Source organism: Littorina saxatilis, linkage group LG6 (assembly GCF_037325665.1).
Source record: "Littorina saxatilis isolate snail1 linkage group LG6, US_GU_Lsax_2.0, whole genome shotgun sequence".
In the NCBI taxonomy this organism is placed as follows: Eukaryota; Metazoa; Mollusca; class Gastropoda; order Littorinimorpha; family Littorinidae; genus Littorina; species Littorina saxatilis.
The window spans coordinates 28,512,889-28,534,543 of NC_090250.1; the positions used below are offsets into that span (position 1 = coordinate 28,512,889).

A 21,655-nucleotide genomic window follows, 5' to 3' on the forward strand; every position below is an offset into this window, starting at 1 on the left:
CGGTTCAATAACTCAAACCTCAAACCGGATGTTGATGTTAACCAACAGGAAAACGACGACGTTACATCTTGGCAGACTTTTCTACCTTGCTTGAAAATGTTTGATCAGAAAATGTCATCGATTGTTTGAACGAACAATGTATTAAGTGTTGGCTGGTTCATGTGACTGTCTCTTGAACGGAAACGTCTTGTGCAAGGCGAATGTTGTTAAACTTTCTGCCGTCAGCTGTTCTGTCAAGGCGTAAACAAACAAAATGGCGGTTCGTTTATCTGAACAGAGCAAAAAAGACTTGGATAGGTACACCCGCAATTTTGTTATGAAAAGCCTGCAAGTAATTGTTCAATCTCGAATGGGCGAAAAATTCAAGTACTCAACGAAGGAAAACTCTACTTTAGAATGGGTGAGTGCTTGAACATATCCCTGGTTGTTGAATATTACGAATATATATGAGCTCAAAATCTGAGGATAGTGGTGGAAAAACCCTCTGAATGTTCACTTTCTGTTATGGTTTGATGATTTTGTTATGAATTTACCTGTCCCAAAACACGTATCTAGTTGTAAGGTATAAGGTTGAGGTTGATGGAAGAATTACATATATATTCAGTCTAACAATTAATGACAATTGACATGATATGACAAAGAAAACTACCATTACCAAGCCTAAAGCTAGTTTAAGTTAGCTACAATCAGACAGCAGGCGATTCAATCGTAAGTTTAGCCATTAGGAGACAATCGCCTTTTGACTCGCAGGCAGTCCCCTGTCATATGATGAACGATAAGCTCCACACGGCAAGTGCTCTGCGCGAGAGCGGGGTAATTCTGCTAATGTTTGAGCATCGCTCTCACCCTTTCTAAAAATACTTTTAAGCATAAGGCCTTCCCGAGAAAGTAATAACAGAGAGAGTTGCATCTGATGGTTCCTGACCGTAGTACACGCCTAAAACGCCACCTTTGAATCTGAGTAAGACACTGTTCTTCAGACAAGTTTTGAATCGACAAAGAGATGCTGTTCACTGCTGTCCACCATTTTTCAAGTCACAGCATGAGGGCCGCAATGGCATGGTCTGATTGGTCCTCCGATTGAGTCGCAGAGAATAGAGCAGTTAAATCTCCCGAAGCTACGAGAGAATCGCTTGCGAGCGACTCGTATTCTTAACTCCATCGCAGCTCGATCTTAGTTAGTATCAAATCAGCCTGTATGACCGTGGCGTGCAAATCGCAGACTAATCGTACCGTGTGAACCGGCCTTAAGGCATCAGCCACAGCTCACTTTCCAGAGTGCTTCCCTTCGTATGAAGTGAACGCATTCTCAAATTCTTAACATTTAGAGTTGCCAAATACTCCACAACCACTTTCCTCAGTTCCTATTCATGAAGCCGGTCAAAATAATGTCCTATTCATGTTAATAAAATAAGTCCGATTCATGGAAATTTGTAGCAACACCCCTGAAAACATTTGAGATTCACTCAGTGTGTTTGTGAACTTCACACGAGCTAAATGTGGATACAGCAGAACTCCCCTTTTTATGACCCCCCAATTTTAAGACTTTCTCCTTTTTAAGACCCTGTTTTCTCAGATTTTTTGTTCAGAACCTGTGTAAATTTACCCCCATTTTAAGACTCCCTCTTTTTTAAGACCCTGTTTTCTCAGATTGTTTTGTTCAGAACCTGTGTAAAATTACCCCCATTTTAAGACTCCCTCTGGGGCGGGGATGTAGCTCAGTCGGTAGCGCGCTGGATTTGTATCCAGTTGGCCGCTGTCAGCATGAGTTTGTCCCCACGTTCGGCGAGAGATTTATTTCTCAGAGTCAACTTTGTGTGCAGACTCTCCTCGGTGTCCGAACACCCCCGTGTGTTCACGCAAGCACAAGACCAAGTGCACACGAAAAAGATCCTGTAATCCATGTCAGAGTTCGGTGGGTTATAGAAACACGAAAATACCCAGCATGCTTCCTCCGAAAACGGCGTATGGCTGCCTTAAATGGCGGGGTAAAAAAACAGTCATACACGTAAAATTCCACTCGTGCAAAAAAACCATGAGTGTACGTGGGAGTTTCAGCCCACGAACGCAGAAGAAGAAGAAGACTCCCTCTTTTTTAAGACCCTGTTTTCTCAGATTTTTTGTTCAGAACATGTGTAAAATTACCCCCATTTTAAGACTCCCTCTTTTTTAAGACCTGATTTTTCTCAAATTTGTTGAGGTCTTTTAAGGGGGGTTCCGCTGTATTCATATGTTGATTTCTGGTCATTACTGTCAACTATACTGAACGAGTGGTTTTGACACTGTTGTCCTGGTTGTGTTACAGTTCAGCCTACCGATCCCAGATCTCCAGGAGCTGACGGCAGTGGCCAGGAAAACGCTGGGTCAGGGTCCAGTGCTGAATGAGCCGGTCAATGTGGAGATCTCGCTCAAGACCAAGGAGAACAATGCCTACATGTTCCTGGAGGTGTGGTCCATATCCCTGGACACTGACCACTGTGACCCTGATGTTAAGGTGAGAAATTATTGTAGGCTTATAGTTCAGTTCTACTACTTTTAGTTTTAGTTGAAGTTGTTGGATCATGCCATAAACTGTTTTGTAAATCTAACTTTGGAACTATTTCTTTCCTTGTGAATAGTCGGACTGTCACTGTCAGGTGTGTGTTTTGGTAGTGATGTATTTGTCTGTTATTGTGTTAAGCTGTCTTAATGTTACAACTTACAGTATGTAAAATGTATGTGTGCCTATTCATTTGTTTCTTTGGGAGAAAATATGTGGCCTATAGATGAGGCCTGACCACTGCTGAATCACTTACAATACATTCAGAACAAAATTAAAAACAAAATATTGTTTCCTGTATGACTATGATGTTTTTGTTTTTTTATTTACCTGATTTTCTGTGTTCCATCGCTAGGTTATCAATAAAGGTCTGTTTCTATTGCTCAGATATCCAGCACTGTGTACGGCAGAATGACGCTGGCTCTCAAGTCCATCCTCTGTGTGTCCCGGGTAGCGCCTTGCTACCGTCTTGCGCAGCGCCAGAAGAAGGATGACTTTCAGATACACTATCAGTAAGGGTGTTTTTTATGAATAAATGCATTTCTTGCATGGCATTGTCAGTTTTCACTAAGTTGAAAGTTCAAGTAAATGCTGGTTATTCATATTAGTTTACACAGAGAAGTCATCTTCGTTGTTTGACAAGCCATTTACTTAAATTTACAAGCATGCATTATCAAAGTTTGTATATGGCATGCACAAAATTGGTCTCTTCCTGCCTTAAATTTGATGAGATGAGGAATTTGGTTTCAGGGTGAGCTTCCAACTTTTCTAACTCTAGTCTCTGTGCTCAAACACTGTGTATCCACGGCTGATAGAGTTTTTAGGAATTCTTCTTCAGCGTTCGACATAATTCAAGGTTAAGCCTATTCAGAGCTTGTAAAAATGTGCGCTGAATTTCACCTGTTCTTGCCATTTTCAGGTATAACTTGGGACCTCCCCACTTAGCCCTTCTGGGAGAAGACATCCAGACGAAGAAGATCGCTGCAGTGTCTACGCCAGTGGGTACCATCAGAATTTCTCTTTCGTACACCACTAACCTGCAGATGCCGCAAAAACCCAAGAAGATTGACCTCAAGGATGATCATTTCAGTACCCCACGGCTTGGCCAGTTCTCAGAGCCCAAACCGTGCAACAGAAAGTTCAGAAAGTAAGGATGATAGCTTGAGAGAGAGTGTGTGTGAGTGAGAGACAGAGAGCGATCCTGAATGTGTGGGCAGAGAGGAGGGGGTGTGTGGTGGAGGGAAGAGAGAGAGCATGAGAGATGTGTGTGTTTGTGTGAGAGACCTTCAGGAGGACTGTGCTATCATCCATGTCAAAAAGCTTTCTTTTTCAAGTGACAAGTGCTGGATGCTTCACTGTTAAAATAAACCACACATGGGTGACATTAGTGTTAATAACTTAATTATCTTGATTTAACCCACATATACTATGTGGCTTTGGGCTGCAAGCCTAAATGACCTTACTGTGAACTTGAAAACGCAGAAGACAGGAACATTGAAATGCATTTTTGTTCTCAAGAGAGATATCACCGAGTCCTGACACGAAAGTTGTTACAGTGGAACGCCCCTTTCAAAATCTCTAACAATCTGAGAAATTCTTCTTAAGACGTTGTGAACAGAAAGTCGGAGAAAACAAGGTCTAACAAGTCGCGTAAGGCGAAATTACTACATTTAGTCAAGCTGTCGAACTCACGGAATGAAACTGAACGCACTGTATTTTTTCCCCAAGACAGTACAGCTTCGTCAATCCCCGCGAGAAGGAAATCGCTCACCTCCCACGTGCAAAACGCCAGAATAGCGCGGTAGCCAAGGACTACTTCTCTCGAGTACTTGGTCTGGAGATACTATACTCAGGATCTCTCATGTCAAGTTTCATGAAGATCGGACCAGTAGTTTTCTCTGAATCGCTCTACACACACACACACACACACACACACACACACACACACACCATGAGCCTCGTCTCGATTCCCCCCTCTATGTTAAAACATTTACAGTAAAACCTGAGTCTAGCGGACCCTTGTTGTAACGGCCACCTGCTACATACGGACAGTTTATCATGGCACGAACACGATTTCAACAATAACTAACCTTTAACGGGCGGACACCTGCCACTTACGGACGCGGACACGATTTTTCGGACCGTAGGAAGTGTAAACACTGTCACAAACGGACACAACGTACATAAAAACGCAACTTCGAAAACTCGACTGTTATGCAGACAGTGCTCGGCAGCCGTAGCCGTAGCACAAATGGTTGTTGATTGGTTGTCCTGTCCCTTTTCTGACCAATCAGTGGCTTGTTTAGATGGAGACCCACTTTCGCTCACTCACTTTCGCTTTTCCGCATTGTGGATACAGTCACAATCAAAAGCAACAGTAGATTACTGTGTTTGAAAATGGAATCTCCAGCAGGAAAAAGAAAAGCGTTGACTTTAGAGCAGCGTGTCGCTGCCTTGAAAAAACTAGATAGCGGCCAATCATGCCAAGATGTGGCGAAGGAGATGGGATGTGGTAAAACACAGATCGCGAGGATCAAATCGGAAAAAGAAGACGTGATGATCTCTCTCTCTTTGTAAGCAATCGTTCGAAGGAAACAATAGTTAACACAGCTAAATTTTTGTTCCATGCATTTATGCTGAGACTAGAAAAACTGAATGAAACAAGAGCTGACCCAATTTGGTCGAGACACACTGCGGAATTTCCCGTTGAATGACTGATGAAGAGTCAGCTATTTTTAGCTTTGTGACGTCCGACTTGCGTAAGTTTGATGCACAGTGTGTGTAGGGAACGGGTTAGGTGGGGGGGGGGGGGGGGGGGGGGGGGTGGGGGGATGTTGTTGTTGTTGTTGTTTGCTACATGTATCATTTGTTTACTCACATTTTCAGTGAGTCTCATGTTCAATCCAATAAATACATACTACAGGACTGACAAAAAGTGTCTTGTTCATTTTACATGCTCTTTGTAAAATATTGCCCCGGCCCCTCCACCTGTGAAGAAGGGACACCTGTCTAATAGGGACACTATTACCATTCCCCAAGGGTGTCCGTTAGAGACAGATTTTACTGTAGTCAAAACTTGACTAAATGTAAAAAGGGAGAAGTCTTTAATCAAGAGGTCTTAAAAGGGGGGTTCCATTGTACCAAACATGCTTGTGTGTATGTTTAACAGCCCCACGTCTGTGGAAGACCTGCGGTTCCTGGACAGCCTTGAGAAGCAGGACACGTTCAATGCTATGTTCTCCACCAGCCCGCCAGAGGGCATCTCTCCGCCGCTGCCACAGATCACAGAGATGATCAGCACCCTCAAGGAAAGCTCCTTATGCGATGACAAGCAGAAAACGTGAGTACTTGTGACTGGTTGGGTTGGAACTGTCAAGATTTCCACTGTTTGGCTGTTGGAATAGTGCAAACTTACAATACAATACAATACAATAATCTTTATTCATCTCTAAAAGAGAAATTACAAGCTTGACTGTGTGTCTGTAAAATCAATCAATTAATCAATCAATCAACCATGCATGTAGTAACATTCACATCGCATATTCACATCATATCGTTACACGCAAACATTGTACCCACACACTTGCTGAATGAAGCAGGCTAAAGAGCTCTCCTCGGATCCGTGATTTTCTGAGAAATGTGACTGTCAAGATTTCCACTGTTTGGCTGTTGGAATAGTGCAAACTTCACTTGCTGAATGAAGCAGGCTAAAGAGCTCTCCTCGGATCCATGGTTTTCTTAGAAATGTGACTACAGTATTATTGGCATGGGGAAACACAGGAGCCTTTCACTACCCTAACATTATGCCCCTTTATGTAAATGTCCCCACAAGAGGTGAACTGGACACCCTCTAAAGACAGTCTTATACTGTGTATGTGTAAGACCAATCAGGTGAGCGTATTTTATGTTGCGGTGTTTGGATGAATAGAGCGTATATCAGCCCAAGAAATATTCCAAGAGTACTGCATAATTATATGATTGTAATAAAGTTTCAAGCCTTAATTCTTATGTATTCTGTGGAACCCCCCTTTTAAGACTCCCCAAATTAAGACTTCTCCCTTGATTTTTGAAGGTCTTAAAATGGGGGTTCCACTGTGTAATGAATGTGCATTAAATGTCTTTAACAGGGCTGAAGAGAGCGACCCGTTCCACCCGTACTTCAGGAGCGCAGTGTTCCTTCAAGGCGAAGGCAAAGCAGTGCAAGTGGAACGTCCAGAAGATCGCCCCTTTGCCAGCCTTATGGACGGTCTTCCCATGCCTGGAGCTGAATCCAGCGACGGCAGCCCATCAGACTACTTGGAGCAAGGAGCCCAGAGCAAGGAGAAAGGGGAGGAAGGGGTAGAGAAAACAAAGGAGGAGGGAGAGAAGGGGGAGGCGAGTGGGAGTGACAGCGAAGGGGAGGAGCCTGACAGCCACAGCCCTTCCTCCAGTGACTTTGTCATGTTGCCGCCGCTGGTAAGTTTGTTTTGTTTGTTGGGTTGTTTCTTTCTTCTCTTTTCAGCATTTCCTTGTCTTCTTTCGTTACACTGTAGACATTTATTACATTGCAAATCAGCAAGTCTGCTTTGTTATGCATGATTGCTATGCTTGCATACCTTCTTCATCAGGCTGAAAAAGAGGGATGAAGGTAAACTAACAGGTTCGCACTAGGAGGTCTGAAGGGTTCACTGTATTTGGAAGTCTGCAGCCTTTGACACTAACGGGTAGGATATGCACAGAGGAAGTGATCAGCAGTCACGTGACTTGTGACTGCTAAGAACTAAATGGAAATAACTTCAATCATTTGTGATAATTACTATGACAATCCCTGGTAATAGATCCTGATTTTTTTCTGGAATATCTTTTTCTGCGCCATTTTCCATCAAGACACATCTTACCACTAAGGTCAATTCTCAAAACTAACTGCTAGAACACGTACTGTAACTAGTCCTGATAATTTGTCCTAATGTTACCTCGAAATTTCTTTTTTTGCAGGAGTTCCCCTTCGCCGACACAGACCCCACGACAAACTTAGGACAGTTCTATCGCGAGATGCAATCAGCACCACCCCTCACCATGTGTGAGCATCAGACAGTGCAGTTAACGGATTACCTTGCCTCGCTCAAAGGGGAGATTGACAAGTTCAGTGCGACCCAGGGAGACTATGAGAAAATTCTCAAGTCTATTTGCACGGATGAAGAGGAACAAAGTGACTGAAAACTATGTGTTGGTGTGTGTGTGAGGACAGAGATGGATGAAGGATTGATTGGGCGAAGTCATGGGAGAGAGAATTAACCCTGTGATTGTACAGTGTGACTGAACGTACAGACTGTGTGAGTATGGATGTCTTTTAAGACGCTGGCTTTCTGGCTTGAAGGCAAGTACAGTCAGTGCGAGAGTATGGATGTCTTAACCCTTACACTGGTGCAATTCTGTAACACATGTTACATAGCCACTGGTGAATTAACAGAGAGAAAAATAAGGAAAAAACAGTCATATAGGTTTTCGCATCCATGGGAGGCAATCGGAACCGACCAAACAGACTGAGCCAGTAGCGCGACATATGTCGTGACAACCAGGTGACAGCATATGTAAAGTAGCGCGACAACCAGCCTATGGGTTAAGATAGGCTGTGGTTGGCTTGAAGGCAAATACAAACAGTCTGCGAGTATGAATAGCGTGTGAATTCAGTGAAGAGGGAGGGAACCTTTGATTGTACAGTGTGAAGAAACATACAGACAGTTGGTGAGTATGGATGGAGAGTCAAGGGGTGAATTCAATGGAGAGGGAATTAAGCCTCTGATTGTATAATGTGAAGAAACATTCGGTTTGTTTGTTTGTTTGTTCGTTCATGGGCAGAAACTCCCACGGCTTTTACGTGTATGACCGTTTTTACCCCGCCATTTAGGCAGTCATACTCTGCTTTCGGAGGAAGCATGCTGGGTATTTTCGTGTTTCTATAACCCACCGAACTCTGACATGGATTACAGGATCTTTTTCGTGCGTGCTTGGTCTTGTGCTTGCGTGTACACACGGGGGTGTTCGGACACCGAGGAGAGTCTGCACACAAAGTTGACTCTGAGAAATAAATCTCTCGCCGAACGTGGGGACGAACTCACGCTGACAGCGGCCAACTGGATACAAATCCAGCGCGCTACCGACTGAGCTACATCCCCGCCCTGAAACATACGGTGAGTATGGATGGAGAGTGAGGGTGTAAATTCAATGGAGAGGGAATTAAGCCTCCGATTGTATAATGTGCGGAAATATATAATCCGTGATTATTGATGGATCGAAGTGTAAGGGGGTAAAATTCAATGGAGAGGGAGTGAGCCTCTGATTATATATTGTGAAAAAATATATACAGAGCCTCTGATTGTTAAGTGGGAAGGCAAATGCAGGCAGTCTGTGAGTATGGATGACATGGGATAAGATTGTGGCTGGCTGCTTATTGTGTTCAGTGTACACATGTAATTTTGCCAGTGTTTGTGGGGCATGCATGCCTCTGTGGGTGTGTGTGTGTGTGTGGACATAAATGAGAGAGACCAAAGACAGAGATGGTAAAACTGAAAGTGGTGCCTTGTTTCGTGGGGTATGGAAGACAATGACCTAAAAAGACTAAGGGCCAATGAATCGAAAAAGGCAATGCCAGAGTACAGATTGATAATGACAAAATTGATAGCATTGTTGATAGGCAGATTACAAAGGCGGTGATTTTGGATCCTACCTGTAAGTCAGTTGGGCTGATGCATCACCACAAAATTGATAGCATTGTTGATAGGCCCATCACAAAGGCGGATCTAACCTGTAAGTCAGTTGGGCTGAAATCATCCCCCGAAAAGTCATGTTCCAAACTATGAACATGGGGAAGAAATGAGTTTCGCAGATGAAAGACAACAAATGGTTTTTTGACTCACATGCGAAGCAAAAGTGAGTCTATGTACTCACCCGAGTCGTCCGTCCGTCCGGCCGTCCGGAAAACTTTAACGTTGGATATTTCTTGGACACTATTCAGTCTATTAGTACCAAATTTGGCAAGATGGTGTATGATGACAAGGCCCCAAAAAACATACATAGCATCTTGACCTTGCTTCAAGGTCAAGGTCGCAGGGGCCATAAATGTTGTCTAAAAAACAGCTATTTTTCACATTTTTCCCATTTTCTCTGAAGTTTTTGAGATTGAATACCTCACCTATATATGATATATAGGGCAAAGTAAGCCCCATCTTTTGATACCAGTTTGGTTTACCTTGCTTCAAGGTCAAGGTCACAGGAGCTCTTCAAAGTTGGATTGTATACATATTTTGAAGTGACCTTGACCCTGAACTATGGAAGATAACTGTTTCAAACTTAAAAATTATGTGGGGCACATGTTATGCTTTCATCATGAGACACATTTGGTCACATATGATCAAGGTCAAGGTCACTTTGACCCTTATGAAATGTGACCAAAATAAGGTAGTGAACCACTAAAAGTGACCATATCTCATGGTAGAAAGGGCCAATAAGCACCATTGTACTTCCTATGTCTTGAATTAACAGCTTTGTGTTGCATGGCCTTGGATGACCTTGACCGTGGGTCAAGGTCACATGTATTTTGGTAGGAAAAATGTGTAAAGCAGTTCTTAGTGTATGATGTCATTGCTAGGTTTAGTGAGGTCATGTATAGGTCAAGGTCAAGCATGTGAGTCGTATGGGCTTTGCCCTTCTTGTTAGTCATTGAGGTGATAAAAAAAAAAAATGTAATTGAAGCAAAAGAAGTACATGTACCTGCTCTTTTTAAACTTGAGTCAGTTCCTCTGTTTCTTGCAAAAAGATGCATTTAATCCAGTGGTGTGACTGTTGAATGAGTAATGCTTCAAACATGCTGTGATCAAAACAAAGTGTTTTAAGTTGAAGGCAGTGTCATTTTATGCTGATGTGTTTTAGCTATGTGAGATTTCTTGGCACTGTAGCGTTGTGTGGTTCCTTTTTGCCTCCTTTTGGCTACAATTTTGTAGAAAATAACATTCTTTGAATGCGCATCAAATTTTAATTTTTGTGATGTAGGTTAATAACCACATGTTTTAAATCATTGTTAGACATGTCATAGGAATGGGTACAAATTTGCATCAGTTTGAATCAACTTTAAGCAGCCATTATGTTCACATCTTATAGAGCCGTGTAGGATTTATCATTCACATGACCCATATCAAAGATATTATTTACATTGCCTTATCACCCAAGTTCCGTCACTCATATCACCCCTTAAGTTACCGTATAATTATATCTGATAGGTTATTGATTTGATATATATACAGATGGTTCACAGCTCTTTGTGTGCAGTAGACGAATTGTATGGCTTGTGAAAGAGTGAATGCCCTTAGTTTTTACTCGGACAAACATTGGAGGGGCCAATCACTAGTGAGGAGTTTGTCGGAAACACGTAGACAGAAGCACTTGTGAAGAATTTATTTGTCAGAGGAAAAGCAAGGGTATTCACTCTTTCACAACCCATACAAACCCGACAGAGTTATTTCTGAAAATCGTCTATTTCAGCTATTTTAAAACTGGTAACCGCGGGTTAGGGGGAAGAATTTACCCGATGCTCCCCAGCGTGTCGTAAGAGGCGACTAACGGATTCTGTTTCTCTTTTTACCCTTGTTCAGTGTTTCTTGTATAGAATATATAGTCAATTTTTGTAAAGATTTTAGTCAAGCAGTATGTAAGAAATGTTAAGTCCTTTGTACTGGAAACTAGCATTCTCCCAGTAAGGTAATACATTGTACTACATTGCAAGCCCCTGGAGCAAATTTTTGATTAGTGCTTTTGTGAACAAGAAACAATTGACAAGTGGCTCTATCCCATCTCCCCCCCCTTTCCCCGTCGCGATATAACCTTCGTGGTTGAAAACGACGTTAAACACCAAATAAAGAAAGAAAGAAAGATGGGTTATTGATTTGGTTATCAGACGGTACACAGTTCTATGTTTGCAATTTCAGTAATATTATAATTGCAGGGATGAAAATTCTCCGTTTTTTCCGACTTTTCCGATTATTTTCAATGGGCCATCCGATTTATTTGTGCGATTCCGTTTTTTGGCTCACGATGGGATTCTTCCGTAAATTTACGGAATTCCGTAAATTTTTAGGCTCCAGGGATCATTCTTGAGATTTGTGCAAATCCGCTGAGAAAATGTTGGGGTATATGTAGCTATAGGCACAAGTTTTTCGGCCGGTCCGCTGATCGCGACGCTCCATTCCATACTATTCTTGAACGGTTGGTTCCTAAAACGGTCAGACTTGTTTCTGGTCGATCCGTATGGAAACGCGCTCTTTGTCTCCTACAGTCACCGTTTCAACGTAGCTATCGGGGATTCAGTATAAGCATACCGTATGAGAATGATTCGGCGCCATTTTTACATCGCTTCGAGCCACCTGCCAAAATGATGAGGAAGCTAAAGCGAGACGAAACCGTTCTAGCCCGGGAAATTGACCAGCAGAAGTACAAGAAAAATCTCTGGAGATTCGACTGGCTCGATGAAGTTGTATCATTGAGCTGGAAATACGAGAAAGGCCAGAAGACACAAGACGTGAAACTGAAAGTTGGCGATGCTTTTGCTAAAATCAACTTGCCGGGAAAAGCTCAGTGCACTTTGTGCAACGATGTTAATGTTATCAACTACGGCTCCAATGGAAAGACTGCCCTCAAAAGCCACTTGAAAAGCAACAAGCACCTGACTATCCTGAAAACCCAGTCGGGTAATCAGTCACTGCATGGGGTCGTTTGGCACCAAGGTAAGAACATTGAAACCACACCGTCACACCCCGCCTCTCTCTCTCTCTCTCTCTCTCTCTCTCTCTCTCTCTCTCTCTCTCTCTCTCTCTCTCTCTCTCTCTCTCTCTCTCTCTCCCGTTAAATATTGGTTGCGGCTAAATCGCCTCCCCAACACAAGATATGTAAAAATGGCCCATGTGATGATGAGGAACATGGCAGACAGAGGGACAGACAATTGGTCCGCTAGGGTCAGAAACCTCCTATGTGAAAATGGGTTTGGACATGTGTGGACGTACGGCTATGTCGGCAACGAAAAACACTTTATCAAGGCTTTTCAACAACGCCTAAAAGACTGCTTTACCCAGAACTGGCATAGTAAGCTAGAAGACAGTGAGAGGTATGACACATACAAATTGTTTAAACCTGACTTTGGAAGAGAAAAGTACCTTGACCAAATAGACAATCCATATATCCAAAAAGTGTTCACAAAACTCAGACTTGGGGTTTCACCCCTGATGTGCAACAAACAGAGATATTCTGCAAACGGTTCCCATGTTTGCCCACTTTGCAGATACCCTCACGAAAACGAGCACCACTTTCTTTTTAAGTGTCCAGTATACTCTGATATAAGAGAAACTTACCTAGGAAATGTCTTTGAAATCGGTCAACTAGAAAACTCGTCAATGCAGATACTACTAACACAAAACAAAAGTAGGTTGTGGGCACTCTCCCGGTATACATTTTATGCATTCAGGCATCGACAGCAACTGCTAGGCTAAAATGAATGTGTGTAAATGATTTTCGATCGCTATGTTCCAACCCTTAGCACTGTATTATGCACTTGTTCTTACTTGTTTGTGAGAGAGTATACATTGAATGGAAACTCTACTCCCCCCCTTGTACAAACACAACAGTGTGGTTTACAATAAAATTTCTGAGTTCTGAGTTCTCTCTCTCTCTCTCTCTCTCTCTCTCTCTCTCTCTCTCTCTCTTTCTTTCTCCTCCTCCTTATTTTGAGTCTTAGTGTAAAATTAATTTGAGAAACATGGGAAGGAAGAGAAAGGGGGGGGGGGGGGGCTATGATTAAGCTGAAATATGCATTTCAGGGCCATTTTTGTGTGTCTAAAACACTTAAAACCTTCAGCTTCTGGGGGCGAAGCCCCCAGACCCCGACCAGGGGCGTTGCCCCTGGACCCTACTGGGGGCCTTCTGTGACCCCCAGACCCCCACCTTCTTTTTCCTTAATTATCACTTTTTCTGAATGCCGATTTCAGTTTTTTTTTAACAAGGCAATTTTCATCCCTGAATTGGTACATTTGATGGGTTAATGATTTAATGATAGGGTACACAGTTCTATGTTTGCTGCTGAATTTCATTTCAAAAGAAACGCATTTGCATAAGGACCATTATGCCTTATGGCTGTCCTACTGTTTGAAGAACAAGGTAAGACATTGATCTGTCGTAGTTACTGACAAATTAAAAATTAAAATGACTGGTCACTGGCTGGGAGCTGGTCACGTAACTGTTTACATTTTTGACTTGCTGGTCAAGAATGAAATTGATTAACCAATGAATTTTGAGTGATTGATTGAAAATGACGTAGGTCGTCAAAATTACCAGTTTAATGCTGATTCTGGCCTGATCATTAGAATAAGATATCCGTTCAATTTGCTTTTCATGCAACTTGTAAAGTAGCTTTAATGCCATTATGTTCACATCTTAAGTTAGGTCTTCTAAAGGAACTGTTCGTGATGTCATTGCATGATGCACGTTTGATTGGAAAGAAGGTGACTCTTGGAAGACTGAATTGCCATAGACTTGCTGCTGAGGTTCTTGGTAAGCTTGCTGTTGTCATGTGGGTTCAGAGATGATGTGCAGATAAGTTCTTCATGTCCCGCCAATGTCAACTGCAGGTTTATTTTTAGTGGTACATACATTACAAATTGTGGTGTGGTATCAGAAGTCTTCTTTACTGTCATTCCTGTTGGGGACCACAGTGTGATTTGCAGTTTGTTGGCATGATGTACATGTATTTGCGTTACTTCATCTCGAGAAAAGTGTCTGAAAATCGTCATTCTATCCTTGTACAATGCCCCTTCAGATTTACCTAAGCTTATTATCATGGACATCCTCATAACCCCATTCTCAGTGTTGAATAACATTTTTTGGGAAAATAAGATCACCCGGCCTGTGTATTGCAGGCAGTAATGCATTTGTGTGTAAGAAAAGCATCTGCTTCAAAGCAAGATGACTATTCTGCTGAGTATGTGCAAGTGATGCTGTATTTTGATGGAAAGTAAATTATTTTCAAATGACATTTTTTTGTTACTTTGTGAACTAACATGATCAAGAGGTTCCGATTTCACACACACACACACACACACACACACACACACACACACACACACACACACACACACACACACACATACATGACCTGTGGCAGCTTGTCACATATATATCCTGCTTAACATGTGACATCTTTAGCAGAGAGAAATTAGAAACTAGGTGCTTCTCTGTGAGCTTTTGGTTGTTGATAAACAAACTGGTATCAATTGAAGTCAAAGGGCTTGTGAAGAACTAGACATTTAGTTTGAATTGGATACACAGAGGAAGCATCTGTGACGAAATACAGTGAAATCCCCCTTTTAACACTTTGTACCCCACCTATGTTGACCAAGCTTTTTTTTTTTTAGCCGAGAACAGCTGTCCTGCAGCAGGTCACTCAGAATTGTATTAACTGTGGGCGGGGATGTAGCTCAGTCGGTAGCGCGCTGGATTTGTATCCAGTTGGCCGCTGGCGGGGTAAAAAACGGTCATACACGTAAAATTCCACTCGTGCAAAAAACACGAGTGTACGTGGGAGTTTCAGCCCACAAACGCAGAAGAAGAAGAAGAAAAAGTATTAACTGTGTAGAAACTGTGTATCAACACGCTGGAATGCAGGCGTTAGATCGACGTTACAGGAAGCAACTGAAGCTAACTGTCAGAGCGGATAGAGCCATAGGAGTGGGTACGGATATATCCGTACCTGGGAGACAATGAGTTAAGACCCCCCAATTTAAGACTCCCTCTCTTTAAAGACCCTGTTTTCTCAGACGTTTTATTCATAACCTCTGTAAATTGACCCCAATTTTAAGACTCTCCTTTTAAAACTGGTTTTCTCAGATTGTTGGAGGTTTTTAAAGGGGGTTCCACTGTAGTATTATTTTTGTTGCATTTATTCACAACCGAAGTGTCAGGCACAATGTTCATTTTATCATCTTGTGTTTTTCATTTTTATATTTAGTCAAGTTTTGACTAAATATTTTAACATAGAGGGGGAATCGAGACGTGGGTCATTGTGTATGTGTGTGTGTCTGTCTATCTGTGCGTGTGTGTGTGTGGAGCGATTCCGACTAAACTACTGGACCGATCTTTTTGAAATTTGACATGAGAGTTCCTGGGAATGATATCCCCGGACATTTTTTTTCATTTTTTTGATAAATACCTTTGATGACGTCATATCCGGCTTTTTGTAAAAGTTGAGGCGGCACTGTCACGCTCTCATTTTTCAACCAAATTGATTGAAAGTTTGGCAAAGCAATCTTCAACGAAGGCCGGACTTTGGTATTGCATTTCAGCTTGGTTGCTTAAAAACTAATGAATGAGTTTGGTCATTAAAAATCGGAAACTTGTAATTAAAATTATTTTTTTATTAAACGATCCAAAAATAATGTCATCTTATTCTTCATCATCTTCTGATTCCAAAAACATATACATATGTTATATTTGGATTGCAAACAAGCTCTGAAAATTAAAAATATGAAAATTATGATTAAAAATAATTTTCCTAAATCGTTTTAAAAACAATTTCATCTTATTTCTTGTCGATCCCTGATTCCAAAAACATATAGATATGATATGTTTGGATTAAAAACAAACTCAGTAAGCTAAAATGAATGGACATACAGAAAAGCGTGTTATCCTGCTCAGCGCGACCACTGCCGCACTATTCTGCATGGCTTGTCGATTTCACTGCCTTTGCCACGAGCGGTGGACTGACGAAACTACGAGTATGTGGTCTTGATGAAAAAAAGTAGTGCGTTCAGTTTCATTCTTAGAGTTCGACAGCTTGACTAAATGTTGTTATTTCGCCTTACGCGACTTGTTTTAGTTCCTTTCAAAAATACAAAGAAGAGAAGAGTATCTGCTCTGAAAAGCCTTCTTTTGAGTACAGTGATTAGACAGACGTCTAGAATGACCTACTGTCTGTTGGTTGCACTTATTTAACCAGCAGTACACGCAGACACAACAAATCTGATTAAATAAATTCTTGAAATAAAAGGAGTCTAAAAATGGTAGTTAATGTGCAGACGTTATGGAATCAAAATGAAAATATCTGATCTTAGTGATACATACAGTGGCACTTCCCTTTTTTGACCTCCCAATATCTGGGAAAATCAGAGGGAATAAATATAAAAAGGAGTCCTAAAACGGATGTCTGTTTACAGAAACTATGACGAACATAATCGACAAGGGTGGGTCTTAAAATACGAAAGCCTTATATCGGTGGGGGGGGGGGGGGGGGGGGGATTCTACGTCATCAACAAACAGGAGAGAATGGCATTTGTACCAGTCAAAAGTGTCACTGCATTGCAGGTGTCAGGTCAGTCAAGACAGGTAGACCTTGATACAACACAAGCACGCACCCACACACACACAAACACGCACCCCCCCCACACACACACCCTCACGCACACGCATACACACTCACACACAGACACACTCACACACACACACACATGCATACATACACAAACACACACACACAAACACATACACACGCACACACACACCACAAACACACACACACACACACTGATACGCACTAGATTAAGGGATAACAGAACGTGGCCTTTATTGGGAGGTGGCCTATCACCAGAGGGATCCAACATCGCGGGTACCGGTGCACTATTGCTTGGGGTAGAGAGAGGAGGTATCAGGAATGACATGGGGAGGATTGTTGCAGTTGAGGCCCACACAGCAGAAGTGACAGGTGGTGCCAGTGGGCAGGATCTTGTGGTCCATCTGACTGCACAACTCTCTCTTCTCGCCACCGCTGTAGCCGTCGCACGAAGACTAGGACGCACACCTTAGAAGAAAAATAACAGTCTCTTTATTTTCCATTACAACTGACTCTCTCTTCTCATCATGGCTCGAAGATTGGGACGCACACCTAAGAAGAAAAATAACAGTCTCTTTATTTTCCATTACAACTGACTCTCTCTTCTCATCATGGCACGAAGACTGGGACGCACACCTAAGAAGAATAATAACAATCTCTTTATTTTCCATTACAACTGTCTCTCTCTTCTCTCTACCGCTGTAGCCGTCGCACGAAGACTGGGACGCACACCTTAGAAGAACAATAACAATCTCTTTATTTTCCATTACAACTGACTATCTTCTCACCATCGCACTAAGACTGGGACGCACACCTTAGAAGAACAATAACAATCTCTTTATTTTCCATTACAACTGACTATCTTCTCACCATCGCACTAAGACTGGGACGCACACCTAACTTCGGAAGAAAAATAACAATCTCTTTATTTTCCATTACAACTGACTATCTTCTCACCATCGCACTAAGACTGGGACGCACACCTAAGAAGAAAAATAACAATCTCTTTATTTTCCATTACAACTATCTTCTCACCATCGCACTAAGACTGGGACGCACACCTAAGAAGAAAAATAACAATCTCTTTATTTTCCATTACAACTGACTCTCTCTTCTCACCATTGTGCCTTTAATAAACTTTTTTCTTTGACGCAATTGTCCGCATATTGGACATTTTCTTACCCACAATTAAACACTTCCTTGTAACAGTAAAACTCTGTAGTCAGACAAACTGTTGTGAAAGTAAAACTATGTATCATTATAACGTCGAAACTAGTTGTCATATACTCTTTCAGTCTTCCCATTAGCTTCATTACCATGATCATTTATATTTTTATCAGCAGCATTCTCGTCTCAGTTTGTCATCTTTGTCATAGTCGTCATCATAATCATCATCGTCATTAGCAGCAGCAGCAGCAGCAGCAAATTTGCCCCTCAGACGGATTGGCTATCAACGCCTCCGTACCTTCTCCTTAATCATCATTATCACCAGCACATTTTCATCATTCTCATCGTCGTCGTCGTCATTGTTGTCATCGTCATTATCATTATCGTCAAGTTGTCGTAATCGTTGTTGTGTAGGTCCATAATTACGATTGAATGAAGCGTGTTCTTGGTCGCTGCGTGAGCAGGTGTTTACCACCACATGTCCATGGTGTGACTGGTGTGACGAAGCTAATTAGGCAAATAAAAAGAAACAAAACTTCATAATTCAATCAGGCAAGAAAGACAAAAATTCGTATAAAATGAGATTGAAACATCATTCTTTGTGTTCGTGTGTCCGTGACGGGTGAACTTGGGCAACTTGAGTCGGTCTGTGAGCCGCGTAGATGTGTGTCTGTATAGATTTAATAATTATGCAGGTCAGTGTCTGTCTTTGTTACTGGTGTTTGCGAAAGCTACACTGATGTATACACCACTGTTTAAATTAAATGACAATAGCCATGACCGTCTGTCTGACTGTCAGTCTGACTGTCAGTCTGTCTATCTCTCCCTGTGACAGTGAAGTTAAAAAAACTCAAGAGTTACTCAGTCACGAAAAGGATTGCAAGTGCTGGCGTAGACAGACTCACTGCACCCATGCCAACATCAGCAGGAGAACCGGGCCATATGGAACACACACGCGGACACACAGAGACTTAGTCACACAGACACACACAGACACACACACACACACACACACACACTGAGCACACACACGCACGCACACACACGCACACACACACACACGCACGCACACACACACACCGCGCACACACACACACACGCACGCACACACTGAGACACACACACACACACTGAGACACACACAGACACACACACACACACACACACACACAAATATACACACACTCCTAGCCGGCTACGTCATTATTCATATAATTATGAAATAGAATACTCGTGTCCCATAAAATGCCAGAAATATCACAGTCGCGAATACACCAAAAACGCCGGAAATATATTCAACAAATGACCATCCTAGAACGATGAACACACACATAACCTAACAACGTGACTACTGACATTGTTTCCCAGGAATACCATACACGATCGCCACTCGCATTTAATACCTGACGTGTCCTTGGCGAATACACCGGGAAAAAAAGAGAGAAAAAAACGTTCTAGCAAATTATATCATAAAATAGCAAATGTTGTCATTCTGCATGGTATCATCATCATTAGGGCCTACCTGAAAGTTTGAAATGCATTTCTTCTTCTTCTTCTGCGTTCGTGGGCTGAAACTCCCACGTTCACTCGTGTTTTTTGCACGAGTGGAATTTTACGTGTATGACCGTTTTTTACCCCGCCATTTAGGCAGCCATACGCCGTTTTCGGAGGAAGCATGCTGGGTATTTTCGTGTTTTTATAACCCACCGAACTCTGACATGGATTACAGGATCTTTTTCGTGAGCACTTGGTCTTGTGCTTGCGTGTACACACGGGGGGTGTTCGGACACTCGAGGAGAGTCTGCACACAAAGTTGACTCTGAGAAATAAATCTCTCGCCGAACGTGGGGACGAACTCACGCTGACAGCGGCCAACTGGATACAAATCCAACGCGCTGCCGACTGAGCTACATCCCCGCCCCAGAAATGCATTTTAAGATCCGTTTCAGTTCCAGCAGAAGGTGAAAACTCAAAATGGATCTCTACCATAGGTAAATCTACGGCCAAAGTACAGTAACGTTCACCCAACAGGTTCCACCATGCACAGATAAGAACTTGATGTTATTGAATCTGACCTTTGTCAAAGTAAGTGTCCCTCTGCAGGACAATGTAAAGTACGAAATGGTCAGCTGCAAGGGTCAACTTTGGCACATGTGGGTGGGGTCGTTTCGACCACTTCCACCCATAAATAGCAGACCTCGCGATGCGTGTCCCCAGAATCAGCAACGCTTAGTATTTATCGCGACGTTTCCTTCAGTAATCACTTTTGCTTGTTCTGATTTTTACATTTAATCCATTTGTCAGATAGACTGGGAATCGAGACGAGGTAAGGTGAACTGCATGCACTGCATGCGTGTGTGTGCGTGCACTGGCATGCCGGCATACTTCCGTTCGTGCGTGCGTACGTGCGTGTGTGTGTATGTGTGTGTGTGTGTCAGTGTGTGTGTGTGTCAGTGTGTGTGTGTGTCAGTGTGTGTTTGTGTGTGCGGTAAATGGTTTTGGTGACGCCATTCAGTCCGGTTCAGTTTTTTTCAAGAAATTGAGGCGGCACTGTATGACTGACGATCTCATTGTTCAACTACATTGATTGACATTTTGGTCAGGACTATGGGATTGCTAATTAGCTTCGAAGTTTAAAAATAATCAATTAGTATGTTAATTGAAAATCGGAAGTAAATTAAAAAAAATTGCAAAACAGATGTACCAAAAAAGAAAAAAAAGATTGCGTAGTGTTTTTTTCTCATCATGAATCCCCCCCAAAAATTGTGTTTTTGGATTGAAGAGAAGCTCAAAAATCCAGAAAATTCGTTTTATGCAAATAAGGCTTCGGTTACTAAGACAATGTGTTGGCCGGGCTGTCTCGGCCGCAAAGTATCGGTCACGTTATAGTTTATGATTTACCAGCATTTGTTTTTTAATTCAGTCTGTAAGGCCCACAGACTGCGGACTAGATGTATTTATTTCACTCTACGCGACTTGATTTCTCTTGGGTTTTTACCCCCCTCTTGCCACGATGTTATAAAGGTCAGTTCAAATGGTCTGATGAAATCTGTGATTCTCACTTGATGTTGTGGTAAACCGAGTCGGCGAGTGTATCGCTGGCCGAATCATCTTGCCCGGCTTTGACATTTTCATTCAATGCCTTGTTGTATGATGAGAAAATGTTTTTGAGGAAGTCTAATTTGTGTTACGATGTCACATTCAATATTTCCTTCTCAGTATTTAGGAATGCGTGTGCGGGATAAGTCAGTGAATGAAATAGGTTTGTCGATATGTGTTCTGTTACAAAAGCACGGTATCAAGTTGTTCATTTGAGACTAAAACATTTTAAATATGACTCTCCAATGCTGAGAAAGTTCTAGTCACAAGTCAGTTGTGACTGTCCGCAACGCGGCAAGTTACAGTTCCAGATGTGAAATAATAAAGCAGTGTATCTTCAAAGCATTTAGAGGCTGACTTACTCTCTGCTCTGTATTGTATACAGTTTGCTCTTTAAAAAAAAAAAAAAAAGCTCAGTACCTACAGATAAAACTGCGCGCTTTTTTATT

General features: G+C 42.2%; 1 protein-coding gene across 1 annotated transcript; it reads left to right on the plus strand.

Annotated features, from left to right (window-relative positions):
• Nucleotides 1–30: 30 nt before the first annotated feature.
• LOC138968919 (autophagy-related protein 13-like) lies at nucleotides 31–14,591 on the plus strand. The gene is made up of 7 exons (XM_070341595.1): nucleotides 31–400; nucleotides 2,306–2,494; nucleotides 2,927–3,051; nucleotides 3,459–3,686; nucleotides 5,709–5,879; nucleotides 6,667–6,994; nucleotides 7,514–14,591. Exons 1-7 carry the CDS (start codon nucleotides 254–256, stop codon nucleotides 7,733–7,735), a joined length of 1,410 nt encoding a protein of 469 aa, XP_070197696.1. The 5' UTR covers nucleotides 31–253; the 3' UTR covers nucleotides 7,736–14,591.
• The last annotated feature ends 7,064 nt before the right edge of the window (nucleotides 14,592–21,655 follow it).